Genomic DNA, 24,912 nt, shown 5'->3' with positions numbered 1-24,912 from the left:
ACATACAAAATATGTATTAATCAGCTGTTTATGTTATCATTAAGGCTTCCTGCCAACTGGAGGCTGCTTTTGGGGGGGAGTCAAAAGTTAGACGCAGATTTTCAACTCTGTGGAAGCTCATCCCGACCTCCGTCAAGGATCAACTGTACTCCCATCTTGTCTATAGTGAAGAAAACCCAAGACTCAAGGACACCCTAAAACCCTTAGGAATCCTCTGTAAACATCAGAAGCAACAAAAGGATTTTCAGTTTTAGCAATGAGCAGTAACTGACTGGACCTTCAAATTGTATGCGTTAGTCTTTTACTGAGAGTTCTGGGCCTGGGTGCCAGATGGTGCGGGCGGGTCACACACAGCAGGGGCTGGGAGCTGTGGTGGCAGCAGTAAAAAAAAAAAAAAAAAGAGAGAGAGAGAGAGAGAGAGAGAATTCTGCAGCAACAGCTTTGTTATTTCGGGGTTTTGGAGTTTTTTTCTTCCCACTCACATTAGTTCAATTTCTTAAGGTTATGTAGAATTTTTCTGCATTGGATCCTCATCAAAGGTTATTTGCTGGCAAAGCTGGTTTTCCTAGAAACTTGTAGGAATGGTTTAAATGGAAGTTGATAGAAGTCCTGATGAGCAGCTGCCCTGCCTGGAAGAAATTGTGTGTGTGAACTGTCAGCTGCACTGACAGAACTGGGCCAAGATATTTTCCTGCCTGTTAATCAAGGCCCCACAGACAAAGCTCAAGGAAGGATGACCCCTGCCTCAGGAAGTTTTGAATCAGCTACTATTTATAACCATTATAGTCTGACTTGAGATCAGGTCTTTGCTCACTTGATAAGAAAAGTTCTTTGCCACATTTTACATTTGAGGAAACATTTATGAGCCTAAATGAGTGAAGCCTGTATGTGAAAGGAAGGAGTGTGTCAGTGGCTGTAAGTATTTTTGCCAATTTGGGCCAAGGGTGTGGTGGCAGAGATGTGGAAAGTTCAGTCAGTGATGAAATAGGTTATTATATTTTAAAGCAACTAATAGTTAATGGCACATTGGATGGTCTTTAGCACTGTGCAGACAGAGTCCTGTGCTGCTAATAGTAAAGCTGACATAAGAGGATGTGAAACGAGGGCTAGTGTTGTCCCCAACATAGGACAAGGGGAGGAAATCAGGTATTCACGTGCTTCCAGACTAACTGGCTCTTCCTCTGGATGCATACATAAACCTTTTAGTTATTCGAGATGTATTTCAGTGTGTGTGCACTTTTTTTAATACTCTGCTGGTCTTTGTTTCCTTAAGAGAAGGTCCCATAAAGAATTGATTTTAGGGGCGCCTGGATGGCTCAGTTGGTTGAGCATCAGACTTCAGCTCAGGTCATGATCTCGTGGTTCACGAGTTCAAACCCCACGTCGGGTTCTGTGCTGACAGCTCAGAACCTGGAGCCTGCTTCGGATTCTGTGTCTCCCTCTCTCTCTGCCCCTCCCCTGCTTGCGCTCTGTCTCTCTCCACCTCTCAAAAATAAATAAAATGTCAAAAAAATGAAAAAAAAAAGAATGGATTTTACAAAGTAACATTGTATAGTACTACGTGTAATCTCTTATAAAACCTCAGTCTACCTAACTTTAGGAAATTAAATAAGGCAGAACATTAAAGCTGATAATTTGAGAAATATCACAAGTTAATATTTTCTCTGTATTATATCACCATCTTAGGAATGCCTTTATGGAGTTGAATTACTTAATGGATGACAGGCACATTTTTGCATGTGCAATGTAAATGAATTATTTAGGGATAGATAGAGGCAGTGTTTTAGGAGTTTTAAATTAGGAAATTCTAGGGGCGCCTGGGTGGCTCAGTTGGTTGGGCGGCTGACTACAGCTCAGGTCATGATCTCACGGTCTGTGAGTTCGAGCCCCGCATTGGGCTCTGTGCTGGCAGCTCGGAGCCTGGAGCCTGCTTTGGATTCTGTGTCTCCCTCTCTCTCTGCCCCTTCCCTGCTTGCTCGCTGTCTGTCTCTCTCAAAAAATAAATAAAATAAACATTAAAAAAAATAAAAAATAAATTAGGAAATTCTAAAACTGTGTTAACATATTCTTGTCTCATTTTAATAGGAACATTCAAGATAAAGTTGTAGCCATTTTCCACAAGGACCAGTGATCAAAATCCTTCTTTTTAAGAAGAGACTTCCAAGTTAAACATGAAAGGAAAATACTAGAATTGCTTGGATTCTAACTGACAGGATAAAGAATACAGTATTTCACGATTACTTATGATGGAACCTCAGTAGAATTCACACTTTGTCATGCACCCAACTGGGAACATGGATGCCGGTTTTTCTCGTTCTGCTCTTCAGACCCTGTCAAGAAGCCACTGCAAAAATATCAAACAAAAAATTTCTCAGTGGGAAGGAAGAACGAATGGTATATCTAACCCAGAAAGGTGGCATCCAAAGGACTTTGGAGTGAGGTATAATAACTGTCATCAAGAGATTCTTGAGAAAAATCCTGTTGCTGAGGGAAAGAGCAAAAAGTTGGATGCAGCCAACTCTCAAAATGTCGGTCTAGGTATCAATGCAGATGCCAAAAGCCAGGACCAAACTGAGGGTGAAAGTGAGAAACATGAAGATGATCGTACACACCCATTTAGAAATGAATCAGAATCTAGTTGGGTATGTTCTCAGGTCAAACAGATTGAAAGCTGGAAAGACGTTTTGGATGCAGAGACTTCCTTACCTCCAGGAAATTTCTATACCTCACAGATACTGTGGAAGAAAATAGAGGCACTTCCCCCAGATAAAGTCTTCAATTTGGCTTTAGAACATTGTGACTCTTCAGAAAAAGAACTGAATTTCCAAGTTCCGGATAGTTCATATGGAATAACCAAGAGCTTAGAAAATATTTACTCTGAACCCGAGGGACAGGAATGTGGACCTTCTATAAATCCTTTGCCCAAGCCTCGTAGGACGTTCAGATATTTATCTGAGTCTGGTGTTGTGCCATGTAAAGAAAGAAACTGTGACAGAAAATACTGTGAAAATAATTCTTGTGCAGAGTCTTCTTTGGCCTCTTCTCAGGAACCCGAACCAAAGAAATATGGCAGACAAATCAGAGGGAGATCTAAAAGGTATGTTTTTATTTGCTAGGTGATGATTTCTAAGCATTGTCCTTACGGAACTACTTCCCTGCATGGGTTAGAGGCCTAGGTTGATTCTACAGATATTGATTAACCCGAGGGGAAAGTACCTACAAAAGGAAATAGAAGTATAGGTAATATGTGAGACAGTGTTCGGACCCAAGAGCATCAGAAAGTCTTGAGTTTTATATTTTTAAGAATGTGTAGGGGCGTAAGTACATTCTTCTGCTTCATTTAGGGCATGCTGGCTTTGGCTTCACTTTTCACTAGTGGGTTAACTTAATAAAGGTACACGATAAAGAACACGAATGTAATTAGCCAAAAGCCTCCAATTTTCTCATGGTGCATGCCTATAGGGTACCAGCCTAGTTTATTATTCTCAAGTATCTCAAGTATAAAGCACCTTTGTAATTTTGCATGCAAGTCCTTTACTTATTGATGTCTCACTATCATACCAATTTAAAGAATACTAGAGTTTTAAAACATATAACTTTAAAACATATCTCCTTTCTTAAGGAAATCCTTTGAATTTGAGGATATTCAGCACTTTCGAAATCGGAACTCACAGAAGATTCATGAAGAACTTGGAAGAAATTCTGGCTCAGCACTTTATTATACACAGTCTGAGGACAATATCTATGAGGATATCATATGTATGTGTCCACAAACTTTGCAATTAAATTTAATGAGTATGTATTTGGTGGTGGAGCAAGATCTTAACTATAGGATGGTATTTTGTTTTATAACCAAGCATATCTTGCTGGGGAGAGGGCCGGGGCAGTGGGGAGAGAGAGAGAGAGAGAGAAAGAACCTTAAGCAGTCCTCACACCCAGTGCAAAGCCCGACACAGGGCTCGACCCCACGATCCTGGGATCATGACCTGAGCTGAAATCAAGAGTCAGACACTCAACCAACCAAGCTACCCAGGTGCCCCTAGATATTCTTTTTAATACGGTAACTTTAGTCATATAAATTCTTTTGTTCTTGAATGGTTTTTACAGTTAGTTTAGTGGACTGCTCAGTTCAGAAGTAGATGTTTAGGTATAGTATTTTGAGAATGCTTTTAGCTCAGTTAGATGCCTGAGTGGTCTATAAACTTGAAGTGCCATTGATTTTGAGACCTACATCCCTATAGCAATATAGAATACGAAGCTGAACATATTCAGTCAGTTCTTTATTTCTTTTCCTAGCTGTAGTCACTTTGTTTCCATTTAACTATGTTTCTCTAAACTTTTTTTCCCATTATTTTTTAAGATCCCTCCAAAGAAAATCCATATGAAGATATTCCAATACAGCCTTTGCCCATGTGGAGATCCCCTTCGGCCTGGAAACTACCGCCCCCTAAAAGTGCTTTCAGAGCACCAAAGGTATGACCAAAGAATTAGTGTAAGGAAACATTAAATATAATTAATATAAGAAAACATAAGAATCTTGTTTATGATCTCCACAAAAAGATTAAAATGGTTTAACTAGGGCCAAGATGAAGAGGTTCTGAAACATGGGTTTTGTTGGTAGTGATGGGTTTTTTGTTCTTTGTGGGGGTTTTGGGCAGCACACAGCTTTTTGTGTGCTTTGGTTTGGGGGGAGTTTTTTTGTTCATTTACTAGCAGTTCAGAAAAATTAGAATATGAACACCTTTAAACAAGCCATGAACTTTTCGTTCCACTGTAGTTAACCACAGCTCCCCCTTAGTCTCACGACAGTCTGTGGCCTAAATTACCTGTCTCATCCCTGAAGGCATTTGTCACCCCTGCAGGCAAAGGCTGCCTGAGTTAATGAGGACTCTGAGCGGTTGTTTTCTGGAAATTTGATTACCTTGTAGTAGAACTTGGGATTAGAAGCCTGAGGAATGTCTTTACAAATGGTCAAAAAAGGAATTATGGTATCCTCAATTGAGATGACTTTAAAGACAAGATAAATCTTTTTCTGAAATAACTTGGCCTTGAGAACATAGGCATTACCTAGATGATCTTACCCTTACTGGTACATCTTCTCCTGTTTTAGCTTCCTCCCAAACCTCAGTTCCTGCACCGGAAGACTATGGAACTGAAGACCTCCCAAGCTTTTTTACGGTCAAAGCTCACAAAGGATACCACTTTGCCTGTCACTTTAACGGAATGGAAGCTTTTCCGAGCTGGAGAAGTTGCAAACAGGAAAAGGAAAAATCTTCCAAGGGTAGGGACTCCAGTACTTTAATTCTTTGACCCTTACTTCATTTCCATAAATGAGAATAAATAAACTTTAGACTGGAACGAATCCTAGGTTAGAACTGATCTATTGGGATGAGAAGATTTGGAAAGCGGCCTTAAATTTTAGGTTTTTGCTCATGAAAGAAAAATGTGTGAGTGGCTTTTGCCAGGGTTTCTCTATGGATTTGGAAAATTGATTTTAGATAGAGGGTTCACTTCATTTATCTTAGCTCTCATTAAAATCAGCTGCCTGTGTCAAGGAAGCACTAGAATCTCCTATAAGAGGACATTCTACGATGCTGGCTTCAGTGTGGTTATTCTCACTCATATATATAATTGCTGAAGGGAACCATTTTGTGCCTGAGTTTACAGATTTTCAGTAATAACAAAATATGTACCTTTAATTTGGGGCAAAAATTTCCATTCAGCGGGAAGAGAAAGGAAATTTGACTCTTGGGAATAGAAATTATTAGCGATTACATTAAATAACTGATATCTCTCTCAAGGGGGAAAAGGCAATAAATCTAAATTATGTTGACTATTAGAACCAAATATTAGCTATTAGAACCAAAATGAAGAAACTGGGATTATTTGTAGACAGATACATGTTTTTTAAGACAGATATATTTTTTTTTAAGGAGGGACACTTCAGAAACTGCATGACAACATTTTTAAATGTTTATGTTACTTGGTTCTTCTGTAATTCAGAATGTTTTCAGGGTAACTATGTAGAAATGAAAAAAAAGAGCAGATCATTTAAATGTCTTCCTTAATCCCATCTGAATTAGCAATATGTATCCATTTAGCACACAATTTTTGCACCTGATTTTAACATTAAACAAAAGTCACAGCTGTTTCTTGGTTTAGTAACTGCTGATTGGTTCCTTGGAAATATTCTGTTCCACAATACTTTAATTCTTCTGATCTATTTCCTGCCCCTCCCTCCTTAATATGTGAAGAGTTAAAGACACACAGTTTTAAAAAAGCACTAAACAGATCTCTGTCAGTGAAACCAAAAAATCCTCAGCTGTTTAATCTCCTGTGTATGGTGAAGAATATGTAAAATCAGATGTTTAAAGAGTTGCTGGGCATTCTACAGTAGTCCTCTGATATATCATGCTGGCACGACAAAGCAGCCTCCCACATGCCCGGAGACAACAGAGCATGTGTTCACAGGGGTGAGAATACAAACACAGAAGGAACTGCATTTAAGATATTGTCCTTGGAATGACATTAACAAAATATTTGGGAATAATAGATTGTAGATTTTAATGAGATTGAAGGAAATTTGCAGTTCTTTTAATTTCGTGCCTCAGTATTTTAGGTAATGTGGATCCCCCAAGTACTCAAAGCTTATTCTCTTTCTGATTATGGGTGATATTATCCAACTTTCCTTTTCTAATTTTTCCCCAGTGGTCTTTTTGAGAAGTGAGGTGGGAAAATATGACCATGAACTCTTACTCTTGACAGTCAGGCAGGAACAAGCTGTTAGCATTTCTACTGCGACCCTCCTTGGATTAAATCCTATTAGGATGTTCTACTTGCAAATCAGATTTTGACTTCTCGGTATCTTCAGCAACAACATTCCATCAGGAAAGCAGTTTTCATTTACTTCCCCTTTGATGACTAGAGCTATCCCTGGAAAGGAAACTGGTTTCATAGTTTGAAAATCACTGATCTAGTCCATATGCCTGTTCCCCACCCTTCCTCTCTTTCCCTCCTGTGAAAGCCTGTGTGGGATTGTTTGCTACAATAGATTTCCTAATGTCTCATATTGTCGCGTCAAGTGTGTATAGCAATATGGTTTCTACCATTCCTTAGGAAGAATATTCTACAACATTTCCTACAACCGCAAGGTAACTCTTCCTAACTCATAACCAAAATTTCAATTTTGTTACTTTATCTCATAGTTCTAGAACAGATAGTTCCTTTCCTTTATAATATTTGAGTCTACTTTTGAGTATAATTTTCAGATGCTCATTAATAATTATACTATTTTTGTTCATTATATCCCCAAAATACATGTTTACTTTCATATGTCTTTCCTTATAGCCCCTAACAATACCTTTTTATGTTGGATTCTCTTGTTTTTTTACAATGATAATATTTAAGAACACTGGTAATTTTTCACTTGAATGGCAGCTACAAAAATCTTTAAAAGAACAAACGCATCCAAAATGTGGGAATAATCTGCATATTGGAAGCACATGTTTCTCACATGTTATTTTTCTTGTGCTGGACTGATTCACTGCCTATGGATTGCCAGGACTGCTGGAGAAACAAGGACAAAAGAGAAAACAAGAACATTCTTCTCAAACTTTGTTGGCTCTTATGTTCCTAACAGTTGTAATTTGAGGCATTAAATATATTAAATCAGGATTAATAATTAAGAAAAAGCTTGGAATTTTAAGAAGAAAGAGAAATAAACATGGAAAACTAATGAATTCCTCTTTTTTATTTTTTTAAGTTTGTTTATTTAACCAATCTCTTCACCCAATGTGGGGCTCAAATTCACAACCCCAAGATAAAGAGCCGCATGCTCTGACTGAGCCAGACAGGCCTCCCAATTCCTCCTTTCAAAAGTGGCTGTTCACTGGGGTGCCTGGGTGGCTCAGTCTTAGGCTAAGTGTCTGACTTCGACTCAGGTCCATGACCTCACGGTTTGTGAGTTCAAGCCCTGCATTGGGCTCTGTGCTAGCCTGGAACCTGCTTCAGATTCTGTGTCTCCCTCTCTCTCTGCCCTTCCCCCACTCATGTTCTGTCTCTCAAAAATAAATAAAAACATAAAAATTTTTTTAAAAAGTGGCTGTTCATCAGCTTGATTTTTTCCTCTTTTTTAAAACAATCAAAAAAAATTTTTTTTAATCTTTATTTATTTTTGAGAGAGAGAGACACAGAGTGCAAGCGGGGGAGGAACAGAGAGAGAGGGAGACACAGAATCCGAAGCAGGCTCCAGGCTCTGAGCTGTCAGCACAGAGCCCAATGCGGGGCTCGAACTCACGAACCATGAGATCGTGACCTGAGCCGAAGTCGGACACCCAAACAACTGAGCCACCCAGGCGCCCCTGAAATATTTTTTTACTTGAGTATTGTTGACACATATTTCCTCCTTTTAAAAAGTTTTTTATTTTAGAGAGAGAGAGAGATAGCACGCATGCACAAGTTGGGGAGAGGGGCAGAAGGAGAGAAAGAATCCAACTCAATCCCAGGCCCTGGGATCATGACCTGAGCCAAAATCAAGAGTCAGACGCTCAACTGACTGAGCCACCCAGGAACCCCATCTTTCCTTTTTGAACCCTACTCTGTGTATGTGTGTCTGTGTTTGCCGGTGTCTATCTGTCTCTTTCACACACACCTCCCAGCAGCAAAGAAAAAAATTCTGAGTAATGTTTTTTAAATGGAACCTGGTTTTCATCCTAAAGCACATTTGAGAGCCTATTTTTATGACGTTTCTAAAATAAATTGTAATATTAGTGCTCCCAGTAGCAAAGAGAGTATTTGCTTTAACAAAAACTTTGTCAGCGTGATTATCTTTTTGTGAAGAATTCCTGGGAACAGAAATAACTGAGCCTTACCCCACTTTCCAAGTGGAAGGAGTATTCTGCTTCCTACTCTGGGTGATAGGAAAGGCTTGGTCAACAAATAGAGTGCATGGGACACCTGGGTGGCTCAGTTGGTTAAGCGTCCAACTTTGGCTCCGATCATGATCTCACAGTTTCTGGGTTTCAGCCCCGCATTGGGCTCTGTGCTGACAGTTCAGAGCCTGGAGCCTGCTTCAGATTCTGTGTCTCCGCCTCTCTCTGCCCCTCCTGTGCTCATCCTCTGTCTCTCTCTGTCTCTCAATAATAAATAAACATTTAAAAAATTAAATAAATGAATGAATTTTAAAAAAACAGAGTGCAATAGGCAGGTTTCTTGCATGTTGTGATGTGGAGTGACAAGGAATCTCTCTAAGAGCCTGTGCTGGGTCCTTCTGGAAAGAAGATAGCCTTTCCTCCTTCTCTACCCATGTTATGTGGATTTTCTATTAGAACAACATATCATATTACTAAAGATCAGTGTAGATTCAAAATTGAAAAAAGTCAAGGTTTTTATTTTTAAAAAGGATCTTTCTCTGAGTGAAAATCATTAGTAAATTAATATGAAAACTTGGTGTTGAATCTTTAAAAAAAAAAAAGGGAGGTACCTGGCTGGCTCCGTCAGTGGAGCATTGACTCTTAATCTTGAGGTTGTAAGCTCAAGCCCCACGTTGGGCATAGAGATTACTTAAAAATAAAATTTTTATTATTTTAAAAAAACTTTTTAATGTTTATTTATTTTTGAGAGAGAGGGAGAGTGCGTGAGCATGGGAGGGGCAGAGAGAGAGGGAAGCAGAGGATTCGAGGCAGGCTCCGTGCTGTCCGCACTGAGCCCGATCTGGGGCTTGAACTCACAAACTGAAAGATCAAGACCTGAGCCAAACTGGGACGTTTAACCAAATGAGCCACCCAAGTGTCTGGTGTTAGTTTTAACTTGTGCTTTGTTGGTCTTTTTTCAGCTCGTATTGAAAATTGCTGATGTATTTGAGTCTAAGAGAGGGAAAAAGAGGGTAAAGTTACACCCATACACTGGAAAAGACGTACCTCCCTCAAAAGGTAAGAATTGTTGCAGCTGTCCAGAGCTACCAGCATTTGAGGGGAGAGTCATATAACTTAACATTTATGTAAATTATAATTCTGGATTTACTTTCCTATCTATCCCACTTAAATATAACTTCTTTAAGATAAGGGATTATTTCTTATTCTTCCTCAAATCCCTGCCAGTGAGACAATTTTCATAGGCAGATTGCGTTATTTTATAATCCGACTGATTTGTAGTCTCTTTCAGTATAGACTCTTTCAGTTAGACTCTCAGTAGAACCGAGAATATTAGGTATATAGAGACCACAGGTATGTGGCACAGAACTGGTAGTCATCTACTAAGTTCAGTAGTAGTTTCATCCTTCAGATGCCTAGATAAAACCTACATTGTCTTTTTAAAAAAAAAAATTAATATTTTTTTATTTTTGAGAGAGACAGAGTGAGCAGGGAAAGGGCAGAGAGAGAGGGAGATAAAGAATCCCAAGCAGGCTCCAGGGGCTCGGACTCACAAGTGGTGAGATCATGACCTGAGCTGCAGTTGGACATTTAACCAACCGAGCCACCACCCAGGAGACCCAAACCTTACATTGTCTTAATTAAGAAACTCTGAACATCCATAGTGAATTATTAGAATTTTCTTAGCCTCATGCAAGATTCTTAACTTGGTTTTCTGACAAAGAACATGCAGAATTTAGCAGTTTTTGTCAAGTGAGAAACAACAGCCAAGTCATAACCAGAGAAGAATGTTTCCTATTTTTGCCGACGTCCAAAGACAGAAATTTCTTAATTTCCCTTGAAAATCTGTTCTGCATTCCAACAATTACTATCTGAAAATAAAGTCCTCCCTGCTCCAATTTGAGCCTCTTTCTTCTTACTCTAAAATCAACTAGTCACCATTTTAGATACAAGTTTCCATATTTTCAAAAGCAGTGATCAAAACATGTTCTAATCTTCTGCCGCAGAAGAAATCATTTTGGTTATTGCTGCTAATAGGAACCACTTACTGAATGAAGTAATAGATTTTCTACATACTTTATCTCATGTGTAACATATGACAACACTAGGACGCAGGGACTGTCCTTATTTTACAGAAGAAGAAGCTGAGCCAGTGGAGGAAGTGTCGGTTTGCAGAAAGGAGCATGGTCCCATGAAGTCCTACCCTTTTCTGTCACCAACAGTTACTCGCCATTTTTCTCATAAATCTTGATTTTTAGCAGTTTAATGATTTCTCCATGTGTTTTTTTTTTTTTATCCTCAACAAGGATATTGTCAACGGCTTTTTATGTGTATATTTCAGAACTAGGTACAGAAGATGAAAACTGGTGCCAGCTATTATTCTGGACCCTTTTAGACTCATTATCATTAATCTTCTAAATAGCCTTTGTGGCAGACATTATTGTCAACTGTTTCTAGATAAGGAAATAAATTGTAAATTGCAAATTATGTAAGATTTCAAGACACTGGGGCCAGGACAAATTCTTATGAAACATTACCATTTTCCTACATTAATAGCAGTCTACTGGCAGCTACATTCTCGATGCTTATGCTGCACTAAGTAGGTTCTTACTGATCTCTTACTTTATTTGTATGTCTTATGCCTTATGGATTAGGAACATTTCAGTAAATTTGGCTCTAAGATAAGTTTTGAAAAGCCAAGTCTTTTTTTCTCTGTATCGTTATTGAAAAAAACTCAACAGAATGAATTGCGAACTTACAACAATCCCTAAATTGTAACTCTTCCCCACAAGTGTGTTTTTCCTTTGCAAGGCTCAAAGAAAATATGCATTTACCCAGCCTCTGTAACCAACTCCTCCTGTGGGCCTGAGGAAGTTGTCTCATGCCTGAGGATCTCTTGGCTCCACAGTTACATTTTCAGATTTTGTTTTCCTCCTTAAGCTTTTGTCTGTAGATCAACAATGACTGGTAGAACCAGATAATTGTATTTACCTACTCTGTCAGTACATGCTAGGTTTTACTGAATCTGTTCCAACCTAAACATTTCTTAACTTTTAGTTATCAGTTGTTACAAAATGATTTATTGCCCTTCTTCAGGTCTGTCATTATAATTTTGTGTGTTGAAGTCACGTGTAAAAAACGGACAACCTATTTCTTTTTTGATCCCTATAGATTCTAAATAGATGTTCCTATTGGCTTGTAAGCAAGCCCCTTAACCATCATTCAGTTTCTTGGAACACGGATCATCAAAACCTACAGATGTGAATAGAGGAAAGCCACCTAAATGAGCTTTTGTAGGGTCTCTTCCTTCCTTTCCCCTTTCATTTCTTTCTTTCCAGACACTTGATAGGCCCCTAAGAAGTGCCTGATGCTAAGGACACAAACAGGACTCAGGAGCTCACGGTGTTTGTTCCTTCATGCTGAGTAATACGTCATAGCTCCAGTGTGCTTTCTATCATGGTGGTTAATTTGAAGTGTAAAGCCTATAAGATGGTAGCTACACTTGCAGTGAGCACCGCATAATGTATGCACTTGTCAAATAGCTATATTGCACACCTGAAATGTATACAAGAGCATGGGACTATTGGCCATGAGTTCAAGCCCCACATTGAGCATGGAGCCTACTATAAATAAATAAATTTTTAAAAATATTTTAAGTTTATTTATTTATTTTCAGAGAGAGAGAGCACAGGCATGTGAGTGGGGGAGGGGCAGAGAGCTAGAGGGAGAGAGGATTCCAAGCAGGTTCTGCACTGACAGCGCCTGATCATGACCCAAGCCAAGATCGAAAGTCACTCAACCTTGGGGCGCCTGGGTGGCGCAGTCGGTTAAGCATCTGACTTCAGCCAGGTCACGATCTCGCGGTCCGTGGGTTCGAGCCCCGCGTCGGGCTCTGGGCTGATGGCTCAGAGCCTGGAGCCTGTTTCCAATTCTGTGTCTCCCTCTCTCTCTGCCCCTCCCCCATTCATGCTGTGTCTCTCTCTGTCCCAAAAATAAATAAACGTTGAAAAAAAAAAATTAAAAAAAAAAAAAGAAAGTCACTCAACCAACTGAGCCACCCAGGTGCCCCTAAAAAAGTTTTTTTTTAGTAAAAAAAAAAGGGGGGGCGCTTGATAGGCTCAATCAGTAGAGCATGCAACTCTTGATCTCAGGGTGGTGAGTTCAAGCCCCATGTTTGGGTATGGAGCCTACTTAAAAAAAAATTCAAACCCCCCCAAACCTATACAGTACACAGTATTTAAATAGGTACTTTTTCTGTTACATGTCTTATGAGGAAGCAACATTTTTTAGCATTCTCTTATTCCTTATCATAAAATTTAAATGAGCACAGCAAATATTAAAATAATGTAGAATGAGAAAAAAATGAAGACCCAAGGTTTCCCAAACCTCCTACTACTCCCAGAAAATTTTATGCACATGCAAATAGTTTTTCTACCCAAATAGTTTTTTTTTTAAAGAGGAGTGAATAATTCAATTGTGTTGTTTATTTTTTAAATGTTTATTTAATTTTGAGAGAAAGAGAGAGTGCTCGTGGGGGAGGGAGTCACAGAATCCGAAGCAGGCTCCTGGATCCAAGCTGTCAGCACAGAGCCCACAAACTGCGAGGTCATGATCTGAGCCAAAGTCGGACACTCAACTGATTGAGCCACCCAGGCGCCCCTACCCAAATAGTTTTTTATACCATTCAGACTTTGTATATCTTGCTTTAAATAAAAAAAAAATTAATTAATATATTTCAGAGCTCTTTTAGTATCAACACATAATAGACATTTTGGTTGTTTCACACTTTTTTTAACCTATGGATATTGAAGTTCTATGTGTATATATATATTTTTTGCTCTGCAAACAATTCTGCATTATATATCTTTTTGTATATAACTTTGTATATTGGTAAGAATACAGCTATAGAATCAGTACCTAGCATTGGACTTAACCAAAAACTATGTACATGTAAAATTTTTATGACTTCTGCCAAATTGCCCCACAGATTATAATAACTGCTTATATTTCTATGGAAAGCATTTGAAAATGACTTTTCCGCATAATCTTTACTAATACTGTGTTTTATTAAAGCTTTTTATTTTTTCCCATGGCACGGTTGAATATTGTAGCTTACTTATTATTTTAATTTACATTTCTTTAATTTTAAATTTGGACAGTTGTCATGTTTATAGAAAGTTATAAATCTTTTTGTATAGATTGCCTATTCCTACCCTTTATTCCTTTTTCTGTTGTGCTATAATTTTTCTAATTCATTTGTAACAGCTATTTGAATATGAAGAAATTTATCCTTGTGTCTGCAATGTGTATTACAGTTATTTTCCCAGGTTATCATTCACGTTTTGAATTTAGTAATTTTTATTAGGGAGAAATTTCCATTTTTATATCATCAAGCTTATATATTTTTCATTTATGACTCCTAGCCTTGTTTTTCTTGCTACAGAAAGTCCTATTTGTGTGCTTAGCGTCACACACCCCTTAGTAACCTCTGGAAGTGTCTGGAAAGAAAGAAAAGGGAAAGGAAAGCAGGTTACAGAAAGATTTTTCCCTGTCTGTGCACTTTTAAATTTTGCTTTAACTTTTCAGACTTAATCTAGAAATTTTTCATTCACTTGTTCAGAAAGCTCTGTGTATAAGTGTGTGTGTATGTGTATGTGTGTAAATTGGCCATGTGTCTAGCACTGTGGTGCAAAATACCCCCTTGTAAAAGCATAGCTTCTTATAACCAAGGTACTTAAAATCTGGGGAAAATAAGAGCAGTTCAAAGCAGACTGAGCACTGTAAGAATTCGGAGTAAAGGAATGCTGAATTTGGCCTAGAAGTAGCTTAGAAGCACCATAAAGTAGCTCAGATGTTTCTCCGTAAATTTGTGTGGTTATCCCTCTGAGCCCCACATGTTCCTTTTACTCTGAATTCATGGTTAGTTCTGTGTTGAGGTTTTTATTTAGCCAGGTTGGTGTCTACCTTTGATATCTTGTTTGGGAATATAAGGACAAGGACATGAATGTAGCAATAGAATCTATTCTGAACCAGACTTCTTAGAATCAGGGATGAGCTGGGAGCTGAGGAGGGAGGTGGGGTGTGGGAAGGAGCTAGAGTAGATTAGTTGCCCCTCTGGTCGTGAGCGGCTGTTTTCTTTTGTGACTGCCCTACCCTGTTGTAACCAGGTGGTCTGGAGAACGGCTCAGCGTCCTTATTACCCCTGACTCCAGGGCTCCCGGCCCATGGAGACTTTTACACTGTTCTCATCCCCATGGACTCCCTACTGTCAGACAAGACAAATAGAAACTCTTTCTCTCTTTTCAGGTGAAACCAGTGGGAACGAAAGTGATGCGGAGTATCTGCCAAAGAGTGAGTGAGTCAGTGGGGCTGCTCCCTTTCTCGTGATGATCATGGTCATGGGTGGAGTAGCACCTGCCTTTGGGATTGAGCATGTTTTTCCCACATTCAGCATTATTTAGTGGGTGATATTTTTATGATAAGACCTGCTGAAATTTGGGGGACTAAGCAGTACACTGTTAGATGTTCGACAGCGTTAAAAACCTCCCGTGGTGGAATGAGGCAAACAGTACGGCTCTTAAGATGGAGTGTTCTTAGGGGAGCAGCGAAACTGCATGTTCAGACATAGGTGCAGGAGTTTCCCAGCAGCCAAAACAGAGTATGTGAATCATCCTCTGAGACAAATACATACCATTAAATATCTAATTTTTCATAATCACTCAAGTGTACTTATTTAACTTTGACATCTCTGATACTGAGATAGGAAATATCGATCCATCTCTCATTTACAGACATTTACTTATATTACAAATTATTGTGCCGTTTGCTTTCTGCTAGCACATAGAATCTGCCATACATTTTTTGACTGTATGTGTTCAGACATATCATGGTCTCTGTATCCTTCACGTAATGGATTTTCATAGCAAATTATATAGTTCCTGTTTCACTGACTGACATATCAAGGCATGGAGACAGTCAGAGACATGAATTGTCAAAGCTGAGTGTAGGGCAGTTCCGAGTCTGATACTCGGGTCTTATGATTAATAGTCATGTGCTCTCTCCGTTGGCCTGATTGCTTCAGGTGTTTGATTCTGGAGCCTTACTAAGGTGAAACTTAAGTCATCATCAAGTTCAGCCTGGATGTGTAAGGATGACAGAGCTAATGCCGTTGCTGCTGAGAAACAGGACGTAAAATTTTCTTGATTTGAACTGAGCTTTGCCTAGAGCACTAAATGTACTGGATAGTTCGGGGGAACCATTTCGAGATGAATTTTGAAGTGTTCTTAATATTTGATCCGTGGTGTAACTTCTTTGGGGGCAGAATGTGTCACATCTCAAAAGAGAAGCAATTAGTCAGAGGCTGCGTCTTTCGATCGTGGCTCAGAATAACACATCATCAAATCTCTGGGCCACTTAGACTATTTCTTCTGCAAGTTCTGCATTTCCTCTACAGGAGACTACCCCAAATTGTCCACAGTTTGGAGATAAATGAGAATAAAGGATAAATGCTACCCAGTTTTGAGTGGAATTTCTCATATTTAAGTAGTATGCTTCCATAATTTCATTCTTTTGAGAAATAGTCTATTAATAGGTGTCTTCTTTTGGTTCATTTTTCCCCCCTTGGATTTAACACCATATATTGATGTAAGCATGTGTCCGTTGTCAGTAATATATGCCAAGGAGAGAAGGGTAAAAGGCAGTTTCTTTAATGTGAGGATATTTATTTTAATTTTATCAAACTCATCCTTTTGTGTACTTAGCCTCTGTAGGACTCTGTTCTTTTATCAGATCTTCCCCCCAGCGTGTACACACACACACACACACACACACACACACACACACACGTGATTTCATGGTCCCAATGATGAGGGAAATAAAGGCAAGAGAAATGCAGCTTAAAGTAAATTTCCTTACAGCCTGCAGCCCACTGATAGACACCTGAAACATGCAGAGCGTGGCCTTCCTCAAGGAATTCATGGCTGCCTTCCTGCCTTAATGTTTATGTTTTATTAAAAACTAAAAGTAGAGGCACCTGGGTGGTTCAGTTGGTTAAGCATCTGACTCTTGATTTTGGCTGAGGTCATGATCTCACAGTTTGTGAGTTCGAGCCGCACATGGGGCTTCGGGCTGGCAGTGTGGAGCCTGCTTGGGATTCTCTCTCTCCCTCTCTCTCTCTGCTCCCCTTCCCTCAAAATTAATAAATAAACTTTTAAAAAACTTTAAAAAAAAAACCTAAAAGCAACCTTATCTTGACAATAGTTACATCTTCAGGGTCCTGGAAGACCCTGCCTTTAGCATCCGGAAATTCCTTAGAAACTCACTTCATCTCTATCCCCCCTCCCTCCACACACTCAAAAGTATATAATCAGTCTCTCCTCACAACCCCAGTGCAGCTCTTTCTGCCCACGGGTCCTGTGCCCATGCTATAATAAAACCTCATTTTTGCACCAAAAACGTCTCAAGAATTCTTTCTCAGTCGTTTACTCACGAACCCCGCTTCATAATTTCATCACCAGCCAGTGGCATCTGTTGTCAGGCCAGTGCTTTCACCTGACGTTTTCCACGTATCCTGGTGTTACGCCGCGGAAGATGGGAGAGCACAGAATATGTGTTGGGACGCACCTAGAGTATCGGTTGGGACACCGCGGGCTCCTGGGCGCTTGTGAGACTCTGTACTTGTTCCCCAAGTATGTCATAGCCCTCCCAGGGCTGTGTGGCAGACGTCGGTTAGTCAGCACTCCGTCAGCAATGACTGGGTGAAGATTAGTCCAAATGGGTCATGACCTCTGGGTGCTGGAGGGAAGATGGGGCTACAAAGGAAAAACAGTGCTCCCTGATTTCATTGCAGACCGCCACAAGCGCTTAGCCCAGCTCCAGCAGTCTTCCAAGAGGAATCCTCACTACCAGACCTTAGAGAGGGATCTTATTGAATTACAGGAGCAGCAGCTCTTTGAACTTTTTGTGGTGGTGTCCCTCCAGAAGAAGCCATCGGAAATAAGCTACATTCCCCAGGTCATACAGCAGTTCCCTGGCAAGGTAGGTGCAGGGAGACCAAGAGTCGTCCAGGAGTGTTCTCGTGTCTCTGTGTTTTATCTCCGCTCTTCTTTCTATTGTGATCTCAAGCAGCTTTTACTAATACTGTACCTTTTGTAGGATCTGGTAAGTGACTCTGGTGATGTCTCACGTCTGGCCTGAGCTGCAAACAAGGGCAAAATCTTATTATCCAAATTGTTTATTTTTTATTTTTTATTTTTTTTGCTCTGCTGTTTACTAAGTGCCCTTTAGCAAGTTGCAAAACCTCAGTTTTCTCATTCTTTTTTTTTTTAATATTTGTTTATTTTTGACAGAGAGACAGAGCATGAGCGGGGGAGGGGCAGAGAGAGGGGGAGACACAGAATCTGAAGCAGGGTCCAGGCTCTGAGCTGTCAGCACAGAGTCCGACGCAGGGCTCGAACTCACAGACCGTGAGATCATGACCTGAGCCGAAGTCGACGCTCAACCGACTGAGCCACCCAGGCGCCCCTCAGTTTTCTCACTCTTGATGAGGGGAACAGTAAATACAACAGAACAGGGTAGCAGTTTAGAGCATGGACTCTTAAGCCAACTCTCTGCACTTGCCACTAATTAGCACTGTGACTTTGAGCAGTTACTTAACTGCTCTGTGCCTTGGTTTCTTCATTTGTAAAATGGAGGTAATCATAATAATGTCTATCCCGTTGAGTTGCAGTGAGGATTAAATGAGCTGTATAAGGCACTTAGAATAGTGTCTAGCATATAGTCAGCACTATAGAATGTTATCCATTATTAGTGAGGGTTTAATAAGATAATGTATTTAAAGTGCTTAACACAGTCCCTGGCACATAGTAAGCACTTCATAAATGGTAGCTATTATTAACAAATATTATTTGATTTTCTCTGTCTTATGCCTGAGAGGGCATAACATTAAAAAGCAAACAGAAACCCCACACTGTAGATTGAGAGAGAAACCACAGAAGAAAACAAAAAGTTTTATAATTTATTTTGTATTTAATTTTTCCTGCTTTTTGAACAACGGGTCCACAGTTTCATCTTGCAACTGTGCTCTGCAAATTATGTAATGAGCCTTGGTGAGGCGTGATCCCTTTAAATAGGGAATCTCCTCACTCTCCATCTTAATACTTGGACCATGTCTCTTATTTAAGTTATCTGCTCAGATGCTTTAGGAACTTGAGATTTAAACCCCGACTTATGTGTTTCATCAAAAAAAGCTAGGGGAGCACAACTGTACTGGAATGGAATCTAAGAGACATTTCCTGCATAAGTTCTCATTAGAAAAAAAAAAGTGCTAGGGCACCTGGGTGCCTCAGTTGGTTAAGCGTTTAACTTTGGCTCAGGTCATGATCTCATGATTTGTGGGTTTGAGCCTCGCATTGGGCTCTGCACTGGCAGTGCGGAACCTGCTTGGGATTCCCTCTCTCCCTCTCTTTCTCCGCCCCTCCTCCACTTGCTCTCTCTCTCTCTGTCTCTCTCTCTCTCTCTCAGAAAAAAATAACCTTAAAAAAAAAGTGGTCAACAACATTCCTACTGTAAACAAAACTGTTTAATTTCTTATAAAATTTTTCAGTGTAGCCTGAGAGCCACAATGTCACAACACTGAACCGTGGAAGTCTAAAATGATGTAATGCAGATAGTCTTGAAGAGTCCAATTTCCCATAAAGAGAAGCTTAATTTTTTTTTCCGATTTTTCAATCAGTCTTACCTTTGCGGAAATCTCGAGGTTGAACATTGTTTTTCAACAAAGCCTGAATGAACGGGCTCAGAGCCAGATAAGGACCCAGCTGAGTCTGGCAGGGATTGAGGGATGTTTCTAAGCAAATTACTTAGCATCCTTGTGCATTAGGCTCCCATAAGTTAAGGAGGGAGAGAGCTGAACCAAGTCTCTCTTGATTGCGTTGTGGAAAACCGTAAATGAAGACGATTCCGAGTCATTTAACAATGTAAAAATAATAGAAGGTGAGACAACTGAACTTTTGTTAGAATGCTTTTCCGTTTCTGAAGAGCTAAATGAATGTCTAGGTGACTCAGAATGGCTGCATGTTTTGTTTCAGAAATTAAATTAAAGGATTAATTTGTATTAGTTACATGAGGGTACTATGGCTATAATAGACTTATTTTCTGTTTGTTTCCATACTAATTTTTAAATGTCTTTTGGTTTAACTAAATTTAGATTGTTCTTTTAAGTATGATACCAGACTTGCACACAAAGGCCTTCCACGCTAAAATTTTACAGGAAGTTGCAAACTAGTAATTAGTTAGCAAAGATTATATGCTAAAGGAAATGATTATATATGGGATAGATTCTAAAAATAGTATCTTTTCTTTTTTTTTCTTTTTTTTTTTTTTAATTTTTTAACGTTTATTTATTTTTGAGACAGAGAGAGACAGAGCATGAACGGGGGAGGGTCAGAGAGAGAGGGAGACACAGAATCTGAAACAGGCTCCAGGCTCTGAGCTGTCAGCACAGAGCCCGACGTGGGACTCGAACTCACGAACCGTAAGATCATGACCTGAGCCGAAGTTGGGACACTTAACCGACTGAGCCACCCAGGCGCCCCAAAATAGTATCTTTTCTAAATAACATTCAAAACACCTTTGACTATTGATCAGAGAGTGTCTGGCACTAACTGGGCTTTTGCTATCAGTGTGCTATAGAATAGGTTTTTATTTTATGTCCCATGATTTATTAAAATATTGGGTTTCCACTAGTATGTGAATCCTGAATTACGATTCTACCTCTAGACTAGAAACTATTTTCAGTCACTCCTCTTACATCAGATTATAGGATCTCCACAAGTAACCATTTCTATGTCAAAATAGGATTCTTTATTCTTAGTAACCGTGTTCTCAGTGTATCTTCAGTGATTACTGGCCTTGGCCTTCCTGTCGTGTGAAACAACACAACACTGTGCTGAGATGACTACTTAGGCTTATCAGAGACCTCTTTTCCCATGACTAGGCTGTTTTGTATATATAGTCTCTGCTTACGTAGAATATTAGTCACCTATAAATGTTCCGTTTTTCAGGGTGATCATGGCTTTAAGCAGTCCAAAGACACTGAAGAGAGGCTCAAAGTTATCCCCAAGTTTTGTTTTCCTGACTCAAAAGACTGGGTGCCAACCTCAGAACTCAAGAGGTAAATGGGTTCCTTAATCTGATTTCTCATTTTTGGAACTGCAAAAATAGAATCAGAATGTTTGAGAAATGGGTAGAGCCAGCAGTTAAAGCTATGTGGACACTGTAGCAGGTCAAGGATGTAGTGGGAGGAAAGGAAGAAACAGAATTAGAACATTTCCTATGTGAGTTCAAAAAAGAAAAACATGGAATAGTTTCAGTGTCAAAGGGAAAACGAGTTTGAGAAGCTCTGCAGTTGGCCAGTTCTGCGGGGGGAAAAGTTCCGTTTTATATACAATCAGAAATGCCACCAAGTGGACAGAAAAGGAAAAAGGACTTGGGCTCAGGGACCCTACTTAGGAGGTAAAACAGCGGTGTCTGCACCTTGTTTCTCCTTCAAGTTGACGGAAGCCACAGCCCAGATTGTTCGTTCCCCTGCGAAACTTGTACAAAGGGAAGATCCAGATTGGGAGGTGTGAGCATTATTGAGAAGGGAAGATAAGGAATTTCTTCCTGGTATCTCGAGGGAACTGTGTTCAATTAATAAACAGTTATCCTCCCTGAATCCTGCTTGTAAGTAGATAACTGCTCAGTTCAGAACTGTAATTATTGACCCTGCTGTTTAGGCCAAAAAGCGTGATTCTGGAACCGTGTCACATGCAGATAACCTGCTGGAGGAGAGCCTCGGCTGTTGCCTAAGTAGCTGCTCTGCCTTTCTGCCTCACCTTGCCTCCAGTCTGAGCTGCTGTCTCGCCTAACCAGTTTGGCCTGATGGCCACTCTCCTCTCTGAACCATCAATCCTGATGGTCTTAAGCTGTCAGGTGCACTGCTAACTGCACAAGCAGCTTCTTTCATAACGGCCTGACCGCTCCATAGCTGGCTTTTCTGCCCAATGAGTTATATGGGTTTTTTTTTTTTCTGGAACATTTGGGAAATACAGAGGAATAAATAAAAAGTGGAAGTTATAAGTCACTGGCATTCTGGCACTCAGAGATAATAACTAAATATGTTGGCATATTCCCTTTCAATCTTTGTTTTTGGCCATATATAGATGTATGTATTCACTGCTCAAATTTGGATTTCTTTGATTATTAATGAATTTCTTTCTTGGTCTTCTTTTTATAAACTATGCAGATCTTTTTTTAAATGTTTTTTTGAGAGAGAGAGAGAGAGCACTCAAGAGTGGGGGTGGGTAGAGAAAGAGGGGAAAGAGGATCTGAAGCGGGCTCTATGCTGACTGCAGAGAGCCCGATGCGGGGCTCGAACTCACGAACTGTGAGATCACGACCTGATCTGAAGTTGGAGGTTTAACTGAGTCACCCAGGTGCCCCTCTCTGCAAATCTTTTGCTTATGTTTCCGGTGAGGAGCTGATAATTTTCCTAGCAACTTTTATAGTTAAGGATATAACCCTTTGCCAATCACTGTTCCATAGGACCTCTCGGAACTAAATAGAAGAATTTGGAAGGGAAAAATACCTTTCCTAAATGTTAGACTCTATCAGATATTCACTAAAAGGAAAATAGGCTTGATTAATAGCTAGACTGGGTAAATAAGAAAGTAAAAGGCAGTGGCATCAGAAGGTCATCCTGTACTTTCTCTCTCACATACAGTGTCAGGCAAGATATTCTCAGGGCTGGACATTCTTCCTCAGGAGGAGGGTGGCTTGCAATAAATGTGGTATTAATGCCTCCTCTTACATCACAAAATGACTGCTGTTGGACACTAATTTTAAATTGTTTGTTCTGGGGCGCCGGGGTGGCTAAGTTGGTTAAGTGTCTGACTTCAGCTCAGGTCGTGATCTCACAGTTTGTGAGTTCGAGCCCCACGTCGGGCTCTGCACTGTGTGGAGCCTGCATGGGATTCTCTCTCTCCCCCCTACTCTAAACAAACAAACTTAAAAAAATAGTTTGTTCCATGAAGAATGTAATAATTAGTTGTTTAGATCTCTCCTATCGACTATTTTTTTTTCAGTGAAACATTCTCCTTTGTCTTAACTGGTGAAGATGGGAGCCGCTGGTTTGGTTACTGTAAGAAGCTCTTGGTAAGTACCAGGCTTGTTCTACAGGCAGGGCTGGGCAATAGAGTCCTCAGTAGAGTCCAGGGACACCTGGCTGGCTCAGTCGGAAGAGTGTGTAACTCTCCATCTGGAAGTCATGAATTCGAGCCCCATGCTGGGTGTAGAGATTACTAAAAAAAAAGAAACAAACAAAAAAAAAAACAATAGAATCTGACTAGGAACTTCAGAAACTCTATTTCTAGATGAGTCTGAGGGCTGCATAATCACCCATGGATTAAAGAAGCTGCATTAGCTTTAACTAGTAAGAGCGAGGTTGGAGTTAGCAACGAGTGTCCCAGAATAAGAAGGGTATGGACTTCTTCTATTACTTGTGTGTTTGTAATAGATGAAGAAACCAATGACAGAGTGGTTAAATATCAGCCTGGGTCTATTCAAGGGATGGCGTGAATTAAGCCATTCGCGGGAGCTCTGAGTTACTTGCTTCTTGTTTAGATGCTGCCACTAAACCTGGAATAAATCATGCTATCATTTTTTTTAGCATTTTCCCATCTAGCCTTGGTTCCTACTCTGTACTAAAGAGTACTAAGAGAGTATTCATAGTTCAAATTAACAAAGACTTGTGCCGCGTCATTTTTGCTTTGATGTGTTTTGTTTTAGCCAGAAGGCAAAGGGAAGCGACTCCCTGAGGTGTACTGCATGGTTAGCCGCCTGGGCTGCTTCAACCTTTTTTCCAAGGTGAGTGCAGAATGAGCCCTGGGAAAGGTGCTGTGCTTCCTGGGCTCCGAGTACGTGTTGTTTCTGATGATTTCACTGGGCTACGTCTTGTGACACGGACTCTAGCATACTACTTTAGGAAGCATTCTCAGTAGTAGATTAGAGCCACAAGTTTGAAGGTTTACATTCGTCTAGACTAGACTATGTTTACATTTGTCTAGTTTACCGGAGTCACTATGTTGTTGCGTCATCTCATTTTGATCTGCCAAACCTCCCAGCTTCAAGGAGAACGTAGCCTGAAGCTTACCTTGCCTCGTGAGTCTTTCCCAGACCCCAAACTGCAAGATATCATGGTCGGTGTCCCCTTCTCTGCCCCTACCGTAGGGAGGTGGAAAGGAGCTCCTCTTCTAAAAATGAGTGGATTGATTTGAGTAACTTTTCTTGGAGATATAAAGATACCCCCAAGAGATACGAGGCCTTTAATGAACTTTTTTTCATTGCGGAAGCTTATCTGTCTTAAAATCTGTTGGTGTAATTTTCAAGCTTGTGCACCAAGTTTGGTAGTTCCTTATGTGTTTGAACTGAGTCCCTAATGAAGTAACATACGTTGCACGTGCAGATTCTGGATGAAGTGGAGAAGAGAAGGGAAATGTCTCCAGCCCTGGTTTACCCATTCATGCGAAGTGTCATGGAAGCTCCCTTCCCAGCTCCTGGACGCACCATCACAGTTAAGAGCTACCTCCCTGGGGCTGGCGATGGGGTAAGTTAGCTCATGTTGAAAAGGCTTGATAACCACCAAAAAGCAGGCCTTACACTAATAGGCAGAATTTCCAGAAGCCTCAGGGCATAGATTTCCCTTTTCCGTAAACTGTGCAGAATGTGTTTTAGTACCAAAAATCACTGGTGAAATGGCCAGTTGTGAGACATTGTGAGTTAGTCCAGTTGTGAGATAGTCGAGCTGTCTAGGAGCTAGAGGTTTTCTGCCTTTTGTAGACTGAGCCCTGTTTGTAACAATAGCAGTGTGATAAATGATGATTATACATGCTATTGTCTGGTAAAATAAAAGGTTTTACCAGAAACTTACAGCGTGAAAAGAAGTTATTAGGGGGCACTGGCTGGTCCAGTCAATAGAGCACGTGACTCTTGAGCTCAAGGTTAT

General features: G+C 40.1%; 1 protein-coding gene across 3 annotated transcripts in view; it reads left to right on the top strand.

The window, feature by feature from the left end:
- Positions 1-24,912, top strand: part of DENND2C (DENN domain containing 2C) — a 90,722-nt gene that overhangs the window by 47,574 nt on the left and 18,236 nt on the right. For 2 of the 3 annotated variants that reach the window (XM_030327557.2, XM_030327559.1), the window contains exons 2-12: positions 2,086-3,097; positions 3,623-3,759; positions 4,361-4,473; positions 5,111-5,281; positions 9,833-9,929; positions 15,177-15,221; positions 17,719-17,906; positions 20,933-21,042; positions 22,994-23,063; positions 23,697-23,774; positions 24,373-24,513. In XM_030327557.2, the coding sequence (XP_030183417.1) occupies positions 2,277-3,097; positions 3,623-3,759; positions 4,361-4,473; positions 5,111-5,281; positions 9,833-9,929; positions 15,177-15,221; positions 17,719-17,906; positions 20,933-21,042; positions 22,994-23,063; positions 23,697-23,774; positions 24,373-24,513 (1,971 nt within the window). In that variant the 5' untranslated portion in view covers positions 2,086-2,276. Of the gene's footprint in view, positions 1-798; positions 916-2,085; positions 3,098-3,622; positions 3,760-4,360; positions 4,474-5,110; positions 5,282-9,832; positions 9,930-15,176; positions 15,222-17,718; positions 17,907-20,932; positions 21,043-22,993; positions 23,064-23,696; positions 23,775-24,372; positions 24,514-24,912 lie in introns of those variants that run through there. The other variant, XM_030327558.1, reaches the window with a different exon arrangement.

The sequence above is a fragment of the Lynx canadensis genome, chromosome C1 (genome assembly GCF_007474595.2).
Source record: "Lynx canadensis isolate LIC74 chromosome C1, mLynCan4.pri.v2, whole genome shotgun sequence".
NCBI classification, from domain to species: domain Eukaryota; kingdom Metazoa; phylum Chordata; class Mammalia; order Carnivora; family Felidae; genus Lynx; species Lynx canadensis.
This window is presented reverse-complemented; position numbering and strand designations above follow the sequence as displayed.